Source organism: Alligator sinensis, unplaced genomic scaffold (assembly GCF_000455745.1).
Source record: "Alligator sinensis unplaced genomic scaffold, ASM45574v1 scaffold40_1, whole genome shotgun sequence".
NCBI lineage: Eukaryota > Metazoa > Chordata > Crocodylia > Alligatoridae > Alligator > Alligator sinensis.
Window position 1 is genome coordinate 113,791 of NW_005842595.1, and position 23,937 is coordinate 137,727.

A 23,937-nucleotide genomic window follows, 5' to 3' on the forward strand; every position below is an offset into this window, starting at 1 on the left:
CTTCCACCAGCTACTATGGTTACTTCTGCATACCTTGACTCAAGTTCCATGCAGGCTGTGTACTATGGTGGGTTTTTTTTTCCTGCTATGCTGAATGGGTATCTAATCCAAGACCAAATATAGGGCCCAGGTTGCACAGTTAAGTACTCAGAATATAGGAAATTCTAGTGTTAAGGTGATCTCTCACCCATGACTGGCCCCAATACAGTTGCACTACTCTGTGGGGCCTCTATAAGAAAGGCACACTAACAAGAATCCATGAAAATTGTTTTTACCCCAAGTCAGAATTACACTACAATATGCGTCTATGTGCATGCATGTAGCTTGTCTCACCTCTTTTAAAATGTTAACTCAGTAATTGCCTATTTGTAGTTGAGCGGTGATTCCTGGTGTAAAGGACGTCAGACCCTTTTATGGGGATATGCTTACTTCTTAGTCATGGCTTCAATGAAGCTGCTCCTGCTACCTCCAGCTGTCTCTGAGGTAACACTCATACCATAGTTTCCCTTCAATCACTATGGAAAGATGTGGAGTTGGAGAGCAATGGCTGTGAAGTACTTGGCAGCATTAACTTCCGAGAGATGGATAAGACACGGAACATGGGGAAGAAACAGCCTGAAACACTGAACCGACAGAACATCACCAGCACACACGTGCAGGGGGGAACAAGATAAGAACTGCTGATGGAAACCTGAAAGTTAGGGCTGAATGGACAATGGGAAACAGGATTGGGAAAGCAGAAGTAGTAAAAGGATGAGAGATGAAAGAAAGAGAATATTGAGAGAAAAAAAAGAGAATGGGGGGAGAGGAAGAAGAGAGAAACTGAAAGAATGAGACAAAGGAAGGAAGGAGAAAATGGCCAACGCCTATTCTCATTGCATGTATTGATCTACTGTAAAATCCTTTTAATGTAGATGCAGCTTATGCAGTACAAGCAAAACCGTGCATCTCCCAGGATTAGAGTATCATTAAAAAAAGCATCCATAAATAACATTACTGTAGTGGCAAAAGCCATTAATGTAGACCTGGTCTGTAACAACAACAACAAAAAAAACACAGGAGGAGAGGGGAGAATGAACAGGAAAGGAACAGGGAGAGAAAATGGAAAAGTGAAGGCAAAGCCTTCTGGGCTTTGCCTTCACTTTTCCATTCTTATTTTTGCAAACATGATTTAAAAAAAAATACAAAACCAAGACAAAACCAGCAAAAGAGTCACCAGTGCATCAGCTATGACACAACATGAAAGGATGAGGGGAAGTCAGGGGATGTGACTGTTAAGGTCTCCAACCCAGGAAGTTTGGGGATCACTGCCACTGGGAATCCAAGTGTGGCACTGATCCTGTTGCAGTAGAAATCAGTGGCAAAATTACCACCAACTGCAGGGGGAAAGGGGGCTTTTTACTCTGATTGTAGCTGTGACTGGCAGTTATATGGATGTTTTGAGGAAAGGCTTGTTTAGTCTCAAGCCAAAGTGGCAGGTTTTAAACACAGATAGGTCAATTTTTCATCATTTTTTGTTTTTTGTTTTGCTTTTTTAATAAGATAAGGGAGGAGCCAGTCCAAGCAATGTACCCCATTCAGTTACATCTCCATCAGCCACAACCCCCCATTCTTCGACAACAGGTGAGTGTCTGATAACTCATTAGTTCCTGCAACTCTGTACACAAGCACAAAAATTGTCAAACAGAAAAGTCAAACAAATCTCCAGAAAAAGAGGTAAAAGAAGTATGTGTGAAAGGAGCGTTAACATCTTCTAACATGGGAAGACAACATTAAAAGACCTTCCAAGTAAGATTATACTGTTGCTAAAATTAAAAATGATGCTGTACCCTGTATCTTCCTAGCCAGAAGATCTGACTTCCCCAATGCTATACTAAGAGATATCAGAAAAGCAAACCCTAAAGCACCTTAAGTTACTCCTGAGTCTTTTTTGCACATTAGCAAAAGTCACTCCATTGTGGTTGAATGAAACTGTATAGCAGTGGATGTTTGATTCTTAATACTCACCATAGCCTTGGGAATGTGAATCAGTGTCACAGGAAATGGATAATGCTGGATGGATAGTGCTCCATGATAGATTTTGCCATTGTAATGTGGTCAGTGTCCACATACCCTGTATCAGAAGATGGTACAGTCCTATAAAAGGGACCTGTTTTCATGCACTGTTGTTAACTTCTTTCTCCCAGACCTTGGAGGCAAATAAATCTTTATAAGCTATTCAGACTGTGGGGTACTATGATCAAAGGAGTAGGAAAATTCTTTGTGATGTAAATAGGAAGAAAAGTCAATGTATGTAATTAACAGGTTCAGGTTCCAGGGGTGGCCATGACGCCCCCTGGTGGCCACACAATCCCTGCCCTGGCTCTAGCCCATCACACCTTTGATATTATTATTTTATTTGGATGGAGGCTGCTTAAGGGTCCTAGAGCTAGCCTGCAATCATTTCCATGTCAGGGCCTTGGCCTTCTTGGGCTCTGCCCCATTTTGTCTTGCTGAGCCCTCTAGCTTCAATCCACTGGGTCCCCAGCTTCTTATCTGGCCCTCCGAGGCCTCTGTCTCTGCCTCTACTCGGGCTACTAGGCCTCTGGCCCCAGTCTCTGCCCTGCTCTGGGTACTGGGCCCTCTAGCCCCCAGTCTGTGCTTTGGCATGAATGGGATCGCCCTCGTGGCCTCTTTGGGATTGCCCCTCTGGGCATGCTCTGTGCACCCCTCCCAAGCGCTATGGGACCATGCAGTCCTACCCAAACCACCAGACCTTCCTTTGAGTATCTAGTCCCTTTTGAGCCTGTCCCAGCTGACCACAGGCTGTCTTCCTCTCGCCTTCTCCTAGACTGATGACCTGGACGTGGTCACTTGCTGCTTCTTTTGACTGTCAGCCTCTGCAGCTTTCCTTTTCATGTGCGCCTTTGACTCCAGGTGCCCATTGATGCTGTGACTCCTAGTCACATCCAGGCTTAGGTTGCAGGTTGCATTCATGCCTGCTCTTTGTCAGGCACAAGCAAGCAGGCATGCTGCAGCAGTGTCCCTGCAAGCATTTTTAAAGCCCTCGGGGCTTCGCAGACTGACCCCTGACTAGCTTCTGGACTGAGAGAACATCAGGGGCTCAGCCTCTCTGACTTGCTGCTCTGGCTGTCATCCTGCCCCTGCCCCCCTTTCAAGAGAAGGGGACTTCAGGAGGGCTTTTCCTTGCTCCCCGCTTCCCCTTCTAGAGACAGAGATAGATGGGAACTTTTCTCACCTCTTTCTTTTCCCCAGCTTCAGGAGGCAGGCAGTCTGCCTTTTTTTTTTTCTCCTTGCTCCCTTCCCCCCTCTCCCAACCTTCTAGGAAACAGCTTTTTGCCAGCTCTTTGCCAGCTTTTTTAACATAGCTGGTTCCCCACACTCTTTCACAGGGAACCAGCTATTTCACAAGAGACTGCCAATTACACGATCTACTAAATACACAGTTTCATGGAAGTCCCTAGTTACAGCATAAAGAAAGGACAAAATGTCTTTAAGTGTATGTATCTTTCTTATGCACCCTACATATTTGATTGACAGAATCCATTCTAGGTATTTAATCTTTAAGTGTTAACAATATAACATTCTCATAAACAGCAGAAGAATTAGGATTTATCTTATAAAAAGAGAATAGAAGTGCATGATTCTTAGCTCCATTATTAGTAATTATCTATTTCATGTAAAAAGATAAAATAATACAGTCTAGGTTTGGCCATGCATATTGGAGCACAATAGAGAAAAATAATAAGCATAGCAGAAAGTTAAAAGAGTAGATGCTTTTCTTCTGATCTTTCAACTTAAATTTGTTAGTAAAATATTAAGGATAAGATTATTCAAAGTCATAAAATATTATATGCTGGACTCCCATCAAATAAATCCCAGTGGCACAAGACAGCCCCGTACTGGAATACATAGGTGCTGCACTAAGGGTGCAAGTGCATGGCTCAGTTACTCTGACTTATATTGACATTCCTCCAGACTAACAATAGAGGAGACAGACAAGATGTAGTCTTATAATGGTCTAAATTACTCAGTATTTGGGTATAGTTAAACCTTCAGAAAATGAATAACAGTATGCTGGTGTATTGGTTTTGTACATCTACTCTAGTTAGTTTCAACCTTGGGTAACTGTTTGCTCAGTGCAGGCCAGCTCCCCTGTCACCTAGTAGCTTGTCATGTGAGCCAGACATGTGCTCCTTAATACAGAGCAAACTTACTGTGGAGTAAAATCCAAGGTAAATTACTCCATAGTAATGTTATATGTCCCTGCTCTGAGGCACACTGTGCACACTAGCTCTGAACTGGAAGAAATGTAGCCACACAAATGTTGATACTGCACAGTTGCTATACTAGATTTTACCTCTCCGCCGCTGACGGATATTCGTTTAAAGGTATGGTGGGATCTGTTCCCTGATCTCAGCAGTCACGCCTCCTACCATGCCACACCTGCATGACAGAATGCACAATTTTGGGATTGGGAATCAATCACATCATACTTGCCAGTGCAGGGGGAGCCTGGGCTGATGCATGACACCCCTTGCACCATTAAGTTGACACCATCAAGTCAGCTGATTGTCAGCTGGTTCTGGGACCACACGGGGGCTTGAACCAGCCTCAGTACAGTCCCCCAAGACAGATGACAATCAGTTGATCCTCAGCTGAATCGGGACCACACTGAGGTTCCAACCACTCATGGAGTAATCCCAATAACTGGCCAACAATCATGAACTGGATCAGAAGTGCATCAGGACTCCAGCTGACCACAGTGTGATCTCCGGAACCAGCCAACCAGCCATGGATAGTCAGCCAGCTCTAGGGACCACACCACAGCTGGTAGGATCCTTGGTGCAGTCCTGATCCAGCAGATGATCATCTGAATGTCAGCAGTCAGGTACTGCACTGGAGCCGATTCAAGCCCTGGTGTAGTCCTGGATCCAGTCAACTATCAGCTGACTGTCAGGCACCCAACTTCAACTTGATGGTGCAGAGGGAGTCCAGGACCAAGATCCCAGGCTCTCTCTGCTTTGGCAAGTAGGGCACAATTTTCAGCTGACGGGGACTGCCCTAGGGCTGATTGGAGACTCCAGTGTCATCCTAACTGTGCCACATGCTCAATTTAAAGTATGATGGAAACCGGCCACAAAAATATTGCACATTTTTGTGTAAGAATGTTGTGGCTGGTTTCCCTTTCTGTGGCACCATTTAAGTGCCTGAATGTGTTGCTAGATTACTATTTAAAATACGATTAAGTGACTGATCACATCTTAAGTGTAACATCTGCCAAGGGCCTCAGTGCCTTCTCTGTGGCATTTCTCAATGCAGTGCTGCCCAGCAAAACATAGACATACCAGTTGATTTCTTCCCTTTTGAGCCTTTGAAAACCACTCCCTAAAGCTTTGAAATTATTGAAACTAAATAAACAGCAAAAGGCTTGGTTATGAAAAATACACTATAGAAAAGGCTCATTGTGGTAGGAAGCACCTTAGTCTTGATGGTGGTGTAAGTTAAAAAGCCATAAATCAGAGTGCAAACAATGTGGAAATCTACCAAAACCCTTCTGGGTAAGAGTGCAGATGTTTTTGTGCTGACTCATGGTTTGTATGTTGTTGTTCAGCATGTCCAATTCTGGCATGAGAACCAGATTTGTGCGATCGCATACAATTATATTATATTTTCATCCACATTAGTCAGTTTAATGTGTTTGTAAATTATGGAGTTTTTTAAATCTTATGATTTGAAACACTTGTGCACTATAATTCTAGTAGGAGGGCATTAAGCAATGTTGTAGATCTCTGAGTCTGCAGATCTAAAAGAAATTACAAGCTTCATAACTGGAAGATACTTAATAATTGGAAGCTTTGCCCACTGTCAACCCCAGAATTCAGTGAAGATGATGTCAACTGACCTTAAAGTGACTGTGTGGCTCCTTAGGAAAGACATTTTACAGATTCAGCCAGCTCTTTACTCTGGGATTTGGAGTTCAAGAGTCCAGGCTTGAACAAGTGCAAATATTGGATACCTAAGTAGAGTTTACATATGTGGGGGTGGTATGTTCTGGGGAAACTGGGCAAAGATTTGTACTGTAAGTCTAAGAAAATTAGCAAGTATGTGCTATATTCTGATAGAAGTACGTCCACTAACTTTGTTGAGCTTTGGAGTGGAACATTAGGGCACAAAGAACTCCAGTGTCTGTTACTGGGATTTGAAAAAGACATGAAATGTGGATTATATCCTGGTGTTTCATCATTGATTAATTTATCTGGCAGAAGGAACTGCAGCCAGGCACTCTGCCATCTGCAAGTCAAAACAAAATGGAAGAAACAGATAGTTAACGCTCTTTCAGTACACGTTAGTGCCAAAAAAGTTGACTCGTATATTTAAGCATTCCTATATTTGGACTTACTTATTTAATTTTTTCTTCTGTTTCAGCAAAAAATGTTATTCGGACAACCTCATTGGGTAAGTGTAACATTTTAAATCCTAGAAATCCTTTCTAGTTACACTTTTAGCTTTTTAAACTAGTCAGGCTTTTTATACATTATTAATTTTGCTTTTTTTTTTTAAAAAAGTATAATGTTGATCTGGTCAGCATTTGTGTGTTGTGCTTTTAATTTCACAGAACTAATACTAAGAATTCTTGTCCCTTTTTCTTTATATTCTATATGATTGATTTTATTACTTACTGTTTTGGTTTAATGTGTAAAATATGATTTATTCCATTTCATGACTGTGTTCATTGTCCTAGGTGAAAGATGATACAGTATTGTTAAAACAGCTGCAAGTTGATCCCCTGTAGTCTAAATTGAGTTCTAGGTTGTCTGCCTCCCTCCGTCAGTTGCTTACAGTTTTCTCCAACTATTTCCTGAGATGGGCTTTTGAATTAAACCAGCTAAGTTGTTTTTGAGTTGTTCATGGGGGAAAAAACAATCTACTCTTCCTTGTACGTGCTGCTGAAACATTTTGTATAGAAATGGTTCAAATGCCTCCAACTACAGACTTCAGACTCCAGTTGCTTTTACCTCTGTATGTCACTGAATAAAGAATAAACCAAGTTTCCAGGGAATGGCTGAATAGTTTTAAGTTGTGTGTTTTCAAGTCAGAGGTGTCATGCACTCAGACATCTATCTGGGATTGTTTAGGTATGGTAAGTCCTGCGTCTCTGCAGGGCGCTGGACTAGATGACCTTTGAGGTCCCTTCCAACCCAATGATTTTATGATTTGACAATAGAATTTAGCTGTATGTGGTGGTGGTTGCTGGTGGTTAAGCTGTGTATGGAATTCCAGCTTTTATGATATATTGTATTAGCAAAATGCCCGTCATGAATGACGGGGGTGGGGAGGGGGCGAAGCGGGGATGGAGACCCGTGTCCGGCCCTGCGCACTCCCCCCGCTGCTGTGGGTCTAGCCCCACTCCACGCAGGGGTTAGGGGTTGGTGCATGGCTGCAGGGCATGGCATGGGGAGCGGCTATGGCACGGGGAGTGCTCGCTGGCTGTGTGGTGTGAGAAGCGGCCCCAAGGTGTGGCGCAGGCCCCACACGCCCCATGGCTGCAGCGGGGGGTGCTGAGCACAGACGGACAGGGTGGGGCGTGGTGCGGTGGGGGGGCATGTGGCACCCTGCCACAGGGTGCCGCATGAGAAGTGGGCGCAGGGGGTGCACCCCGCATCGCGGCCATGTGCTGGTGGGTTCTGCCCACGCACCCCACATCCGTTCTCTGCACGACACCCAGCAGCTGTGCGCCAGCCCCCCTATCCCGTGCCACATGCCATGCCCCCACTCAACCACGCACCATGCCCCCCACAGGGCCGCAAACTATGCCCCCCTCACTGCGCCTTCCCTCTCCCCCGTGCAACAGAGCACACCCTGGCCTCCACCGCCTCAGCCTCCTCCTGTGTGTCTATCTGTGAGTAAGGCTCTGGGCAGCACATGCACAGTTGGCCCAGAGCGTTACAGACAGACAGACACACAGCTGGAAGTGGTATGGCTTTTATTATACTAGAATTGTTTAACAGATATCATGTAACAATGTAAAGAGAGAGGCCCTATTTTTAGGCACAGGCATAAGGAAAGAGAATAAAAGTTTAGGATTACTCCCTTTTAAGGAATTTGGAGTAAAAGTTTATGATTACAACCCTAACAGTTCATTTCCAGATGTTTGAATATTGGGTTTATCGGTCCTAATGTTGCATCACTTACACTGGATGTTTGCATAAACTATGGAAATGTTTCCAATTTTTATTAGTGAAAATTTGTCATAGTTCATTTCTCTTATTTTTATTATAAAGCATTGTTATGTTTGCTCTGAAACTGAAATGCACTGATATAAAAAATCCTTCTTTAATATTATTGAACTTTTTCTCCCAAAGGATTTAAAAAGCTTTTCAAATGCAGGAATCCTTTCACTCACCACTGGAATTCAGAGACTCCTGCATGAGGCATGGCCTGTGCTCACTGTTTTTTAACAACACAAAGTAATGGAGTGACAAATATCAGTCAGAAGACTATTGCCCCCTTTCAGTCTGTAATGACCCCAGCTGGAAAGGACCTCCATTTCCAATCTCATCTAAAAGTGACAGCTTGTGTCACACCTCATCATCTTTGCTTAGGGGCTTCATTCATAGGGGGGTGTTTTCTCACTGAATTTGCTTATTACTCTTGTGTGTAAGTAGGGCTGAAATAACTATTAATCCCTGCCTCAGGTCCCAGTCCTCTGCAACATCTGTACAGTCTTTAAGCCAACAGGGTAAGGTGCCATATAAGTGATTTGATGGAGGTGTTTTCACAGGTGTAGCTGCTCGCTGCTGATAATAGGTTTTCCATTGCTATATTGTATCTTAAATAAGAAGTCTACATTAAAAGCATGGCTCGGTCACAGACTGCCTATGTGGCCTGGGTTTGTGACTCTTTTTCCCATCTGTAAAACAGAGACTGTAACTTCTCCAACTTCCAGGGCTGCTGTGAGGATAGGTTCATAGTCCTGTGATGATGGAGAGCATGTAAGCGCTTAGAGACGGTGCTGCTTAGCAGACGAGAGCACTGCACAGGGATTTAGGCAGAACCAGGTACGGAACCTAGGTCTTCACTGGCCTGTTGGGTAACTGTAGACGAGCTCTGTCACTTCTCTCTGCCTTGGTTTTACTGTTTTATAAATGGGGATACTAAACTGACTGTCTTAGACTTCATAGATTTCATAGACATCAGGGCTGGAAGGGACCTCGGAAGATCATCGAGTCCAGCCCCCCGCCCAAAGGGCAGAAAGTCAGCTGGGGTCATAGGATCCCAGCAAGATAAGCATCCAGTTTCATCTTGAAGGTGTTCAATAAAGGCGCTTGAACCACCTCCGGTGGCAGGCTGTTCCAGACCTTGGGGGCTCGGACAGTAAAGAAATTCTTCCTTATGTCCAGCCTGAAACGGTTTTGTCGTAGTTTATGACCATTCGACCTAGTCGTCATCCCTTGGGGTGCTCTGGTGAACAAACGTTCCCCCAGTTACTGGTGGTCACCCCTGATAAACTTGTAGGTGGCCATCAGATCACCCCTGAGCCTGCGCTTTTTCAGGCTAAAGAGCCCCAGGGCTCTCAGCCTGTCATCGTAGGGTCTGCTTCCCTGACCTCTGATCATGCGCGTGGCTCTTCTCTGCACTCTCTCAAGCTTCTCCACATCCTTTTTGAATTGTGGAGCCCAAAACTGGACACAGTACTCCAGCTCCGGCCTCACTAAGGCCGAGTACAGGGGGAGAATGACGTCCCGGGATTTGCTTGAGAAGCATCTATGGATGCAAGCCAGCGTTTTGGTCGCTTTACTAGCCGCCGCATCGCATTGCAGGCTCATGTTCATCTTGTGGTCAATGATGACCCCCAAGTCTCTTTCTTCCATAGTGCTAGCCAACATAGCACTGCCGAGCCTATAAGGATGCTGCGGGTTTTTTTTCCCAAGGTGGAGAACCTTGCATTTATCGGCGTTGAACACCATCAGATTCTCGTCCGCCCACTTGCTGAGCCTGTCCAGGTCAGCCTGGATAACCTGCCTGTCTTCTGGTGTGGATGCTTTGCCCCAGAGGTTGGTGTCATCGGCGAACTTGGCCAGTTCTGATCGCTTCTGACTCCAGTGTCCACATCATTAATGAAGATGTTGAACAGTATGGGTCCAAGGACAGAGCCTTGGGGGACCCCACTGGTCACAGGACACCACGATGAGTGACTTCCATCGATTACTACCCTCTGGGTCCGACCCCGGAGCCAATTTTCCAGCCAGTGGATCGTGGAGGACCTAAGGCGACAATTGGCCAGTTTCTCCAAGAGGCGATCATGGGACACCAGATCGAAGGCTTTTTTGAAGTCAAGATATATGACATCAATCTCTTCTCCCTTGTCCAGGTGATAGGTCACCTGGTCATAGAAGGAAATGAGATTGGTCAAGCAAGACCTACCCGTAACAAACCCGTGCTGGCTATCCCTTAAGATGTTGGCGTCGGCCAGTCCATTAAGGATGGCCTCTTTAATAAACTTTTCTAAGATCTTCCCCGGGATAGAAGTCAGGCTGATGGGCCTATAGTTAGCCGGATCCACTTTCCTCCCTTTCTTGAAGATAGGCACCACCTTGGCCTTCTTCCAGTCTTCGGGCACTACACCAGAGCGCCAAGCGTTTTCAAAGATCCGTGCTAGAGGCTGGGCTATGATGCTCGCCAGCTCCTTTGTAAAGCGCTTTGAGATCTACTGAAGAGAAGCACAGACAAGCAGTGGGGATTGCTTATGTAGATGGCTAATGCACAGGTGGAAATAACCAGACTCGAGAGCCCAGGATTACAATGTGGGGAGGTGAGACTACACACCCAATACATGGGTTACTATGCAAATTGTTTCTCCTGGATTGCATAGGTAAAATGGCCAGCCTGGAGTAGTGATTTGCTCAAGTGTATTTAAGGATTTCGCTTTGAAGAAAATGCCTGGCTCAGTGTTAGTTTAGGATGAACACTGCACCCAGTCATATGGCTGGGAGAACATAGGTCATGGCGCGTGCAGGGAAGATTGTTCTTGCCAGCCCACCCGTCACACGCATGAGTGTTACTCCAGCTCATTTCACACCACAAGATTATCAGCCACAAAGTACCATGCTCAGTAGCCCATCCGTTTTTTCCCCCCATGCGCACGCTTACAGTTTGAACCTTAAGTGAACAACTTCTAACAATAAGGGCTGTTTTGTTGTTTAGAGATGATTATGCCATTTGGAGGCTTTGCAATCAGTATTAAAATGTGTTCTATATTTTACTTAATGTATTTTACACATGCTTCATAAAGGAGCTGAGTTTCCTAATTGTCACAAGGTAAGCACATGAATGGACTAGCCCTAGATTTCCCGTCTTTAATGAATGTTGCCTTTGAACAGTATTTCGTGGATATTATGTGCTATGCCACAATATTAAAGAAATAATCAATGAAAATTCTTATTGAGGAGGTGGTGGAGTGTTCCATGCACAATATTTTCTAATACTTTAATCAGTGTAGTTTTAAATATCTCAGAGTGTGATTTCTACTACTTTTCTTTTGAACAGTTAAATAATCCAGCAGTTCTGTACTTCCGTCTTTCAGTTGTCTTTCCTTTTTTAAACTTTATTTGAAGCTGTGCTACTCAGTCTTCGGAAGACTTGAATCCCAAGATCAATATGTCTTCATTTTTAAATTTATCCATAAGAAGAACATTTCATAGAAGGCTTTAAGAAGCTATACAAGAGTGTCAGTTTAAATAGATAACTAAAGACCAATTACTTTTTCTTCATTCCATTTATTTATAATCTATTTCAAGAATGCGTTAGTATTACTGTAAATTATAAATGATCTAAAATAAAACTTCGCGTGGTAAAAAAGAAGAATTCCATTACATCTGGGTGACCTTTAGACATAAATGGTTATATAAATAATGCAAAGATAACAGGTTATACTTAGAGCTCTTCTTCTCAAATTCCTATATACATAATAGGAATATAGAAGGGAAAATATTTTTAATTTTGTTTGCATTAGTTTGGTTCTTTCTTAGGAAAAGAATGATCTTTTCTCAGGATTGTCTTGGGTTTAATCTTACTGTAATCATCTACTTCAGGATAAAGTATTTCATTAAAAAAGATATTTAGCATGTTAATTTTCTCTATTCCTTCCTGTATCAATTTCCTCATATCTGTTATCTCCTTGTGGTAGGATTTTATTCTAAACCTTTCATTGTCTCTTTTTCAGGGATGGAATCTATTTGGTAACAGTACAACTAGAGTCAAATAGAGCTTAAATGCTGGCCAGAACTTGTGAAACTGCATTCCATTCTTTGTTATAATCTTGGCTAGATTGTCCCCTACTGAGGAATATATAAATTGCTTTCACACAGGGTGCACTTTTAACTTTAACTTTTACCCTCCTGGGGAAGGCAAGATGAATTCAAGTGTCTGTAATATGTATCCAACAGGATTTTTCTTTTGTTCTGCATTTTCAGTAGTGGATGTAAAGAATCAGCATTGCTGTGATTTTGATATGTTAGTTTCAGTAATGCCAGCTCTCACGAAACAGTTGCAAGACTCCTGATTTCCAAATCAAATCAACCCTAACACACGATCTCAGGATACAACCCTCAAATCTTGGGATTTTCCTTCTGGTGGGTGTAGAGAGCACCCAGCTGGTAAGTCTATGGAAGGGTAGGGACTGGGGGGAAAGGCAAGGGGCAGGGTGGGGAGATCAAGGCCCTCACAGTGAGGATGGGAGTGGGGCAGAGGCTGGGGTGAATGGGACTCTGGGGCTTGGGGTGGGTTATGTGGCGGGCAGCTCGTCCGGAGTGTGGCGGGAGGCACAGCTCCTTGCAGCTGCGCGCACCCCTGGGAGAGGCGTAGGGGGCATGTGTGTCCCATGGGACAGAGGCGGGCTGCCTGCCACAGGCTGGGGCTCTGTGCCCTGTTGCCTTTGCTCCAGGAGCTCAGCCACATGACGTCATTGCCACCCACCATGCAGGCAGGGGACACGGAGCACGCTGGCCTCATGGCACATCCCATGCCCACCTGGCGCAGGAAGCACACTGGCATTGCACAGCTGAGCTCCCAGGGCAAAGGCAGCAGGGCGCAGAGCCTGCAGGGTGCACGTGTCCCCCATGCCTCCCTTGGGGGTGCGCGCAGCTCTGGGGAGCCACACCCCCCGCCCCCCAACCCTGCACCTCCGGACAACCTGCCCCAGCTCTGGAGTCCCATTCACCCCAGCCTCTGCTCCTGCCCCACTCCTTTGCTCACTGTGGGGACTCGATCCTCCCTACCCCCCGCCTGTCTCCTCTCCCCCCTGACCCTTTCCCTCCATTTACCAGCTGGGTGCTGTCTCTGTGTCTGTCTCTGTGTCTCTCTATGTGTCTGCTCCTTGCTCCCAAGCCACAGCCCCCCACAGCTCTGCCGCTGCCTCTCATTCCTGACCCACACCCAGGGTGTGCGGGGGTGTGTGCGGGGACCCTACCTCTCTGGCCTCCAGACCCCCCACACACACCCACAGGGCCCCCACACCTTCACAATAACACCCACACACACACACTTAAAAAATAGCATCTCATGATTTACATGCCGATCTCTTGATTTTTAAATCCTTTGTCTCATGCTTTTTGGCATGGTGGGGTTGACAATACTGTGGTTTTGCAAAAACGCATGTAGAGTCCGTGACCCAAAGAGGTGCACCTTATAGATTAACTGAATCAGAGATATGTAATCATCTAATGAAGCCCACTTCACAGTTGCTCATGAAAGCTTATGCATCTCTGATTCAGTTAGTCTGTAAAGTGTACTCTGCCTTCTGCCTGACTTCAGATTAACACAGCTAACTACCTGTCTCAGTTAAATATGTGCTTAAGTGTTCTCCTGAATAGTCTCATTTTCCTAAAGAGGGTTCGTAATTAGCATTCATTGCTACTGATCTTATTTTTTGCTTTTCTTGAACATTTCTTATTGTGCTAAAATTTGTGAACTTTGAACTTTGTGAACATTACTTAAATGTACATTTTCCAGTTATACCTAATATACTGTTCCCACTCCAGTGAGTATTGGGACTTAGAAATCTGTTTACTGAAACAGATATAACCCATGTGCAACATAAGTAGTCACTATCATCTTGCAGAGAAATTTATGAATTTAAGAATAATCACTAAAGTTTGTTGGGGTTTTGTGATAGATTTTACAGGGAGTATATTTCAGTCTTTTATGTAAAATATACTCAGTTCATTCCTCATGATCTAGATTATCGCATGTAAATCTGTGTAAATCCATAATAATTCTGTTTTCAGTAGACTTGTTTAAGAAGTTGAAAGTTATGAAACCAAGGAGATTGTTCTCCTCACATTTACTTTGGTTTCTCCGTGGGGGAGGGGTTCTGTCTCAAAACTCAGTATTTCTCTTTCTTGCATAAGGGACCTGAGCAGAACTGAATTACAAGCATGGGGGAAATTCAGATGTTACAAGGGTTCAAGAGACCCAAATGAAATTAAGAGTTCTCACTAAAAATCAGCTGAAATTAAATTCCCCTCTGTTCCCACCACCCCAAATGACTACTAGGATAGTTATGCTCTAGCTGTGAACTCCAATTAAGGTGATAGGAGGCAGAATCCTAAAACTCCCCTAAATGCAGACATTGGCCAAATCCAGGATAGAACAAATTACAAAGCAGAGGCTATACATCAAAAATACCTTGTCACCTACTCCTAGATTTCAGCATTGGAGCCTAGCAGTGACACCTTTCCACGGAAGATGCATGTGGAAGGAGTTGGGCTCTAAAATTGGATAACCAGATACTAATAGGCTTAGTGCCTGCAGTAGCAGAAAAACACTCCGTGACAAATGGTTCTCCATCTTATTTCTGGAGGAATAATTTACAATAAGCCTTTTGATTTACAGAAATCTTTCAAAACTGTACTGTTAAATAGTTGCAATTTTATGAAAAATATTATTCACAATTAGTGGGTTTTTAATGGCAGTATTCTCCATGTGATGTTATGTTTTACAATGTTTACAGATCCCCCTGAAACAGCTAGCACCAGCCAGTCAGCCAATGGTACCCAGCCGGTCAACACCACCCAGTCAGCCAATGGTACCCAGCCGGTCAGCACCACCCAGTCAGCCAATGGCACCCAGCCAGTCACCACCACCAAAGCAGCCAATAGCACCCAGTCAGCTAGCACCACTCAGACAACCACAACAGCCATTTCAAAACCCCAAACAAGCATGCCATCAAAACCCAATATTACAGTGACCACTGCCAGTACTCCTTCCACCTCTGCTTCAGTCTCTGTAACAGGTATGTGCCTCTGACTGCTCTTTATTTCCTATGGCACACTAACTCGGACTGTCTGTTATCTACATTGTGCTGCAGTGTTTGAAATCTCATTCAAACTAGCTTCACCTACGTTAGTCTTAGGAAACGGCACGTTTCCTAGCATGTTTTGGGGACTTATAAACAGCACAGCTTGCTGGATAATCCATTTTCAGGAAATAATTTTATCTGAGTTACATCAGTGTAATCCTGGAACTTCTCTGGATGATGTAAATAGGTATAACTGAGAATACACTGATCTCTCAACACTTAAATAAGAGGCAAGCTCATCAAAATGTTTTAAGCACCCAGAAGTCAAAAAACCCTTTGATAATGTGACGCTTTTTGGAAGTTTTATTTTGGGACTTTCACATATGTTTAAGGGTGTTTGACATTCAAAGGAAAATTCATATGGGTCAGTCAGGCAGCTAACCAGGACTTAACTGGATTTTAGACACCCAAATTGCAAACGGCAAGCCAGAACACTCCCACTCAGGCATCCACAAAATTCATTGGGCACTTACATTTTGAACTGCAAAGTTCCCAAGACATCTAAATTTGGTCTTCCATTCAAACTTGGAAGCAATCCAGGCTGAGTAGCTAGGGACTTAACTCCTGCTGACACCTCATTGTGATTCAGCTTTGAAGCATATTGTTACCTAAACTCCCCCTGTCACTGGAGAGGCCAGATCTGTTGTGTCCCCCCAGAGCATGCCTGATGCATACTAACAGGATTGGTTCAGCTGTAAGTATGGCAGTGGCTCAGCTTGGTACCACAGCCCACATAGTATCTTCAAGCATTTATCCAGAAAGTAACAGACCTGAGTTCTAAGCCATTTTCAACTGAGGGGAGGTTAACTGTACTCAGCTCCCCTACCTCCCAGGAAAATGTCCGAACCACCACCAGGCTGACAGGTCAGTAAAGAAACCCTCTACTCCTGTTGAACCTGAGTCAATGTTCAGGCAGGAATGACAGACTCCTAGGGCAGGAAGCAAAGTGAGCAAGAGGCACCTGACTTCTTAACCTAGCGGTCACGAATCAGCTGCGAGAGAGCAGAAACCAGATCTCCTTCCTTCCAGGTAACAACCGTGTACTGGCATGGTGAAACACACTAGCTGACCTAGTAAGCCCCCTATCTTCACCTTCTACCATTCTTTGTTGACACCAGCAAAGCCAGTAATACTTGTCAGGTTCAGTTAGTTGGTGACTTACAACCTCCAGATGCATGAGAAGGTGTGAAAGTATTGTGAAGGCTACACAACCTGACCAACTCACCATGGTTACGCAGTTAATATTCAGCATCGTAGCCAAAAGATACCCTACTAATCTGTTACAGGACTCCACAGTAGGCTAAAGAATTCAATTTCCATATTTCTGTCATTTCTTCCACTCTATTGCTTTTCTCTGACATAGTTATAATTCAGGAAAGTATTTCATCACAAACAACAACTTCCACATCCTGTGGAATTCAAATTCCAAATAGCCTCTTTTCTACGGTAAGTCTCCCATGTGATTGGTTTATGTAACGCTATGCCTCGGGGTAGATTGCTGGCAGCAAGGATTGAATTTGAAATTGCTGGATATAATCATGTGAGATTACAGGGGTGGAAAGTTCTAGTTCTGTTAACCAAGACTGTATTAGATATAACAAAGTGCCACGTTGCATGAGTTGTATTCCCCTCAAGGATCATAAAGCTCTTAAATGTCAGTGGTACCTTGAAGGTAGCTGCTGACTTAACCTACTTTCATTATCATCTTTACCAACACATTGACATTTATTTAAAAAAAAAAAACCTGGTACCTCAAGTTAGGCGAATCTGTGTCACATGGGAATTATGCGTTAACCTCAGCCAGGAATATTTGCTTATCCACATAAGCCTTCTCATGGCAACCATAGATGAATGTAGGCACAAACTGCATCTTTTGACTGGAATTCCTAAATTGGCACAACCAGTCAGGGCTGGAGTTGGTTGGCTGAATGTGGGGAATGATATCTGAGGCAGGAATATGTCTTCATTGGAGGGTTTCTGATTGCATGAATAACTGAATCTAAAGGTGGGGAAATCCTGTTGCCATGATGCAGAAAGTTAGAAAAGGCTGGTTCTGGGACGCAGCAGGGAGCAGCAAATACTAGAGGAGCAGTTAGTTGTAGGTCATTAAAAAAATAAGAGTGTCACATAATGCTGGAGTCTCTAAGCGAATTCAATTATGATAAATTTGAGATTACTGTTCGCAGATTCCAGCTCTCCTTCACTGGCCTGGGTAACACCACCTCCATGTGGCCAGCTCCTCTGAGCGATGTGGTGTGAGCTGTTGGAGTAAGAATGGCTGTTACTTACATTCAGATCACCCCTGCATAAGGGAGGAGGGCCCCTTATGCCCAGCCTCCTTATTCATTTTAGGTGCAGAAGTTAAACAGAACTTGGCATATGGTTTTAGTACTTGGTAGTGTTGACTGGCATTTGACCATGGGACTGCATGCACTTGTCACTTTAGACCTTCTCATTCACAACGAATGGCAGAAAAGAATCTAGATAGAACTATATTTGAGGTATATTACAGCAGAATTTACAAGTCTTAAAATCTGCCTTTTTGTTTTCTTCTTTATGTTACACACTTCAAAATCTGCAGTTGCACAAGCCAGAACTTCCAGATTTGACGTGGGCAGCTTTGTAGGTGGTATTGTCCTGACACTTGGAATGCTAGCCATTCTCTACATTGGATGCAAAACATACCACTCAAGAAGAGGCATTCGGTACAGAACCATGTAAGTGAGAGGGTGTTCTCTTGCAGATTTGGTTCTTTGACTTTGGTATATGATTCATAGATTCATAGATGTTAGGGTCGGAACGGACCTCAATAGATCATCGAGTCCGACCCCCTGCATAGGCAGGAAAGAGTGCTGGGTCTAGATGACCCCAGCTAGATGCATATCCAACCTCCTCTTGAAGACCCCCAGGGTAGGGGAGAGCACCACCTCCCTTGGGAGCCCGTTCCCGACCTTGGCCACTCTAACTGTGAAGAAGTTCTTCCTAATGTCCAGTCTAAACTGTGAAGAAGTTCTTCCTAAGGTCCAGTCTAAAAAGAAAAGAACTGCAATTGAAGGGGGAAATTGCAGTTCTTTTCTTTTTCAACTGCAATTGAAAAAGAAAAGAACTGCTATTTCTCCCTCAATAGACAGTTAAAAATAGTTTACATTCATTTGAGCTGCGTAGAGCTTTCCTCAGTTTCATTTCTCAAAAGATTCTCGTTTACTCCTAAATCTTATTTTCCACATGAGATTTTTCTGCTGATGTGTTACATAAAGGCCTTTCTTGCTGCTCTGCCTTTGGGCTAGTCTAAGCAGGTTCATTACAGTTTGTTGCCCTTATTTTTCTTCTGAAAGTTTTGACTGAATCTGTAAATTTTGTTCAGTGCCCTCTTTCTTCCACATTTCCATAACAGGATTTTCTTTTTTCTTGGGAGAATACTGGGTGTTGGGAGTAAACCCTCAAAGCTTTCAGGAGTTACCTCCAATAGACCCCCATGGAATTTCTTACAAATGTTATTGTTCTTTATGTTAAAACCCTTGTGCCATCAATGTGGCATCTTTTTTGTAGTTACAGACTTCAGTATTTACTAGGTGTCCTCATAGCTTATAATTCACTTTCCTGAAGGCTGTTGTTTGAAGAATTTGTCTACATGCATGCATGCACATCCAACCCTATCATTTGCTAGATTTGTAAATATTTTCTGCCTACTGCTACCTCGTACCCACTGGCTGCATGCATATTAAATGTTTCTTTATTAACTCTTAGCAGTGGATTCCTGTGGACTCCCTTTGTATATTAATCTTTTGTTATTTTTTCCCCTTATTCTTTATTGACTGTAGTAAAGTAGCTTCCATCTGCTGTGTTACTGCGTTGGATGTACAAGCCAGACTATTGGAATTAAATAATTATCTCTGTATTCTTCCCACTTTCTTGCATACAGAAAAGCTGGCTTACAAGTCAGTTTTGAATGGGGTTTAGTGTTCCATCTTCTTAGTAAAAGATTAATTCCTTTACCTTTTATCACAAAAAAGAATCCCAGTACCCATGCCAATATGGACATATCTTAAGTATAACAATAAGCGGCCACATTTGAAAATGATTGATTTATAAAGCCAAATTTTCCCCTCTGCAATAAAGGAATTCCATAAATTAATTTTTCAGCATTGAGCTTCCTTCCTGTCTTGCAGTTGGCGCCCGAAGGATCTCCAGATCTTGTGCACTGTGCACTGAATCAGAATGCAGTTCTTTCCGAAATCTGTGAAGTCAAATGACTTGTTTTTTTGTCTGTCTTAACTACTGCTCCCTTCACGTGGACTCCAGTTAGTGGAACTGCCCCATCATTTTCTATGTTACTCATCACCCTAATTAGAAGATATTTTGGCCGTATACCAGCCTCTTTTGGGACTTGCATCTCAAGCTAGGTTTCTCACAGTGCAATCACTAATTAGGATCATTTGCCTTTTTCATCTTGGGGCTTGTTTCTTAGTCATGCATCTGGTTACTGGAAGTTTTTGGCTTCGTTTTTGGTAGCACATCTCATTTCATAAGGAAACGGTTGCTACTTTGATTGCACCTTTTTGTTGCATTAAATGTTAGTGGTGCAAATTAAGAAAATCTTTGTTTTGCTTTCATTTTTGTTATTTAATCATCAAGCTGTATCATTCACAACTATCCCAACTGCAGTTTCTACCGAGGGCTCATGTTTGTTCTAGTCTTAGTTGAAAAATCAACATCCTTATTCAGGATTGCCTCTTGTTTCCATTGTTCATCTCAGCTCAAGATGTGTGTTTTGTTTGAGGTGCTGTCATTTGACTTGTTGGAACTTGCCTAGTGCTCAGCCACTTGGGTATCTCTCCCTATTTAAACTTACGTTTAAGTTTAAGTATGGGAACCATCCACTCTCACCTTCACACCCTCCTTATCAGCAGTGACCCACCAAATCTCCAGCTGTTCATCCAGCCTCCAACTAAACAAATGCGTAACAGACAACATAATTGACTCGTAGAATTTTCCCTTTCTTGGGATTTCTAAATGTTCAAAAATCATGTCTCAGTCTCCAAAAAAATCATGAGATTTGAATCTTAAAAATGATGATAAGTCCCACTTATAGCTTTAAAGATGCTGGCACTAAATGTAGGCAAAGAAAGACATAATAAAAATGTGCTCCTTGTCAACTTCTATAGTAATTTAGCCTACTGAGTGACATAAAAACCCTGGAGTGGTTGGTACAGTGACCAGAGGTTGAGCCATTTGATGTTTTCACTTCAGATGTGGGGCAGATATTGGAGCTTGGGACTTCCTGACATGGGCTTTTATTAGGAAATAACTTGCCCAGCATTAATTTGGATCTAATTATTCTGAAATGTGTGATACTGTGTTCTTATCTCTTGATACTACTACAGAAACTTTAATGATTGTATTTCTGTTACAGTGATGAACATGATGCCATCATTTAAAGGTGCTTCACAGCAGACAGCAGGAAAAAAAAAGTTCTCTTTTTGTAAAGATGATCACAATTCTCCAAAGCTTTTTATGGATCTGATCCTGCAAAGTGCCGAGAGCCTTTTGAACACCCTGAACACCCACTGATTTCGAAAAGCATTGAAAGAACTGAGTGAACACTTTGTGGGAATAGGCTTTCTACTATAGATGTAATTTTTTTTAAAATCCTATCAAGAATGTTCCTTAAAGCTGAGGTTAATTCTTTCCAATGTACGCTCATAGAAGCTCTGAGAAACAAAATCATTAACACAATGCATTGTGTGTCATCAAAATTATGACTCCATTTGATTACTACTTACCTCCATAAATGTGGGGTGTTCTACAGGTGGCACATCAGTCTGAATAAATTACAGAGTCCCTTTCAAGACAAAATACAAGTAGGTCCTGGCAGGTAAATACAGAAGCGAGTGACTCCTACTACATTATGTAAAAACAAATTTATTTTTAACTTAAAACTTGACGTGAACTTCTGTTAATGGTTTTTGGATCTCAGATTTTAGACTACAAGTGAGCTGTGGAGACTTTCCTGGTGATCTTCAAAATGAAATAAGCCTTGGGAATGGGATGGAAGTATTTTTTTCTTATAAATAAGAAATAAGGCTAGAAAAACTTTGTAATGTTTTTTTATTTAGAATTATAAGAACATAAAAATGTCATATACTTGGGTCAGACCATAGATCCATCGAGCCCAGTATCCTGTCTCACACAGCAGATGCTGATGGGGAGGATGCACAGGGCATGTCCCAAATCTTCTTCCCGCTTTCTCCTCTTCCACTGGAGCTTCCAGCATTCAGAGGTTTAGGCAGTTCTGATTCAGAGGCTGTACCCCTATCATCCATATTCAGTATCTACTGATGGATGTTTTCTCCAAGAGTTGCTGGTTGATAACCAATTACAAATTGATACATGGCAAGTCACAAAGGTATGTGAGAGATGAAATTGTAACAGAAAAAACAACTTCTCTTTTATTGTGTATATGAAGCTTTCCACTGAAAATTGTTCTCGCTTGAACATAAAATCCCTAGTTTTCATTTGGAAACTCCATGTTGTGTTTCACATGAGGTTTTAGGAATAGTTAAGAGTTACTGTTTAAATACCAGTGGTAAAATAAAAGAGGTAGGGTGGCACATAAATAGTACATACAGTCTTAAACCTATTTTCAAGGCGTATAACCTTTGTGCATCCACACTTCACGGAAGCCAGTAGAAACACTGCTGTTGATAACATCAAGGGCTTTTGGGGTCATCAGACCCTTCCTTCACTGTGAGTGCATCCACGCATCGCCCTACAGCGACATAGTGATCACACAGGTCTACATGTGATTACCAGCTACATTACCATAGTGGCGCACTCCCTGGTTATAGCATGCCACTACGGCAACATAGGAGCAAAAGCTAATCATGTGCCACCTGCACGGTGCAGTAACCGCCCGTACTTTGCCGTGCTTTAGTACTTCCAAAAGGAAATACTGAAGCATAGGGATGTGTAGACATGCCTAAGAATCGTACGTTAGGGGGTAAAGCTATTTTTTGTTGCCTTCCCACTTACACTGGTGGTGTCTTATTAATTCTAATTTACATTGTTTAAGCAACAGTAGTGTGAAGCTTAAGGAAATCCAGATCTGTTCTCCTTTAGACTATTTAAACAGCAATGCACATTTGTTCAGTTTTAGTCAGCTTTCCTTTGTGGCTGGCTCTCCACTGGAAAGTGTTTCTGTGGTGGGAATGTTACTTTAGTGGTTATTTCTAATGATAATCCACCACCTAATGTGCAGTCAAGCAAGATTCAGAGGAGAATATATGTGGAGCATGGCCAGAGACATGCAATGCAGCACTTCAGAGGTCTTGCATCAGTAAAAACTTTAGAAATGTTTAATAGAAATATTTTATTCTTGTTAAGTCTTGCACTTTCCTAAAAGTTGAAAATGGCCTTTTGGGGATTGTTTTTCTATTCCTAAAGAATCTAAATATTTTTTTTCCTCTGAAAGAGAGAGCCGGGCTTGGCAAACCCTCCCTTATCCAAGTAGTTCTTACTCCTACAATGTGGGACTGTTCCCAGCCTGACAATCACTTTCACATGTGACTTTATTTCTTTTTTAAGCTAGAGAAAAAATGTTTTAAAGTATTTTAAGTGATTCTTATTTACACTGTTTGGGGGAAATTCATGTATTTTTCTTTCTTTCTTTCTATTAGCTAAACTCTACCAGTTTGCAAAGCATTATTCTACCACATGTTGGTTCTTACTTTTCCTTTTATAGTACCAGAGTTTTACTGTCTTAAGTGCTACTCAGTAGGGTTACTGAGATCCACTGACCTGTGTACAGATAAATAATAAAATGAAAATTGTGTTTTAAGTATGAGACTCTCAATGCTGGTTTTTTATTTTAGTAAATGCTGTTACAGTTCCCCAGAATCATTTCTACAAAAAAAGTTGGCTCAAAATATTAATTTGTAATATAGAAGTGTTTCATAATCCATTTTATATGGAAGAAAACAAAAGGACTGCATGTTTTGGCATAACTCCTGCTGTTTGAAACATAGTGTGTGGGGGTTATATTATGGAAAACAATGTTAATGTCTGTTGTCAGATTTAGGAACAGATAATGCAACGGTAAGGAAAAAATTCTTTAAGATGCTTGTATCCTCTACAAAGTAAAAATTATGAGTCCTGCTCATAGCCGGTGTTCAGAGTTTGTATTCTAAAGAAAGTTAAATGGAAATTCATCTGTTAGACGGTTAAAATGATACTAGTAAGATAATGACAACACTTTATCCTATATTAAATGAAGAGTGTACATATAAGCCTCAACCCTGCAAGTCCATTCCATGCTTCAGGACACCAGCACCCCCATGGGTAGGAATTTCAGTTCAGCAGTGCTCCAAACAGAAGGACCTGTCCACATGGAAAAACCTGAAGAATCAAAGCTTTCAAATAATTGGCTAAGGAGGTCACTTGATGCTGGCAGTATTCAGTTGGTCTGTGGTTATCCAAGGGAGACACAGTTAGTTGGTGGCAAAGATGAGATTACACCCAAGTTTCCCATCCTATGCTTAGTCTTCTAGACCAGTGTTTCTCAACCTGTGGGTTGTGAC

The 23,937-nt window shown here is 42.6% G+C and overlaps 1 protein-coding gene across 1 annotated transcript; it reads left to right on the top strand.

Annotated features, from left to right (window-relative positions):
* TMEM123 (transmembrane protein 123) lies at positions 1-23,199 on the top strand. The gene is made up of 6 exons (XM_006032932.3): positions 1-67; positions 1,543-1,623; positions 6,430-6,459; positions 15,014-15,295; positions 17,943-18,078; positions 20,775-23,199. The coding sequence occupies exons 1-6, from the start codon at positions 16-18 to the stop codon at positions 20,797-20,799; spliced, it is 606 nt and encodes a 201-aa protein (XP_006032994.1). The 5' UTR covers positions 1-15; the 3' UTR covers positions 20,800-23,199.
* Positions 23,200-23,937: the final 738 nt, after the last annotated feature.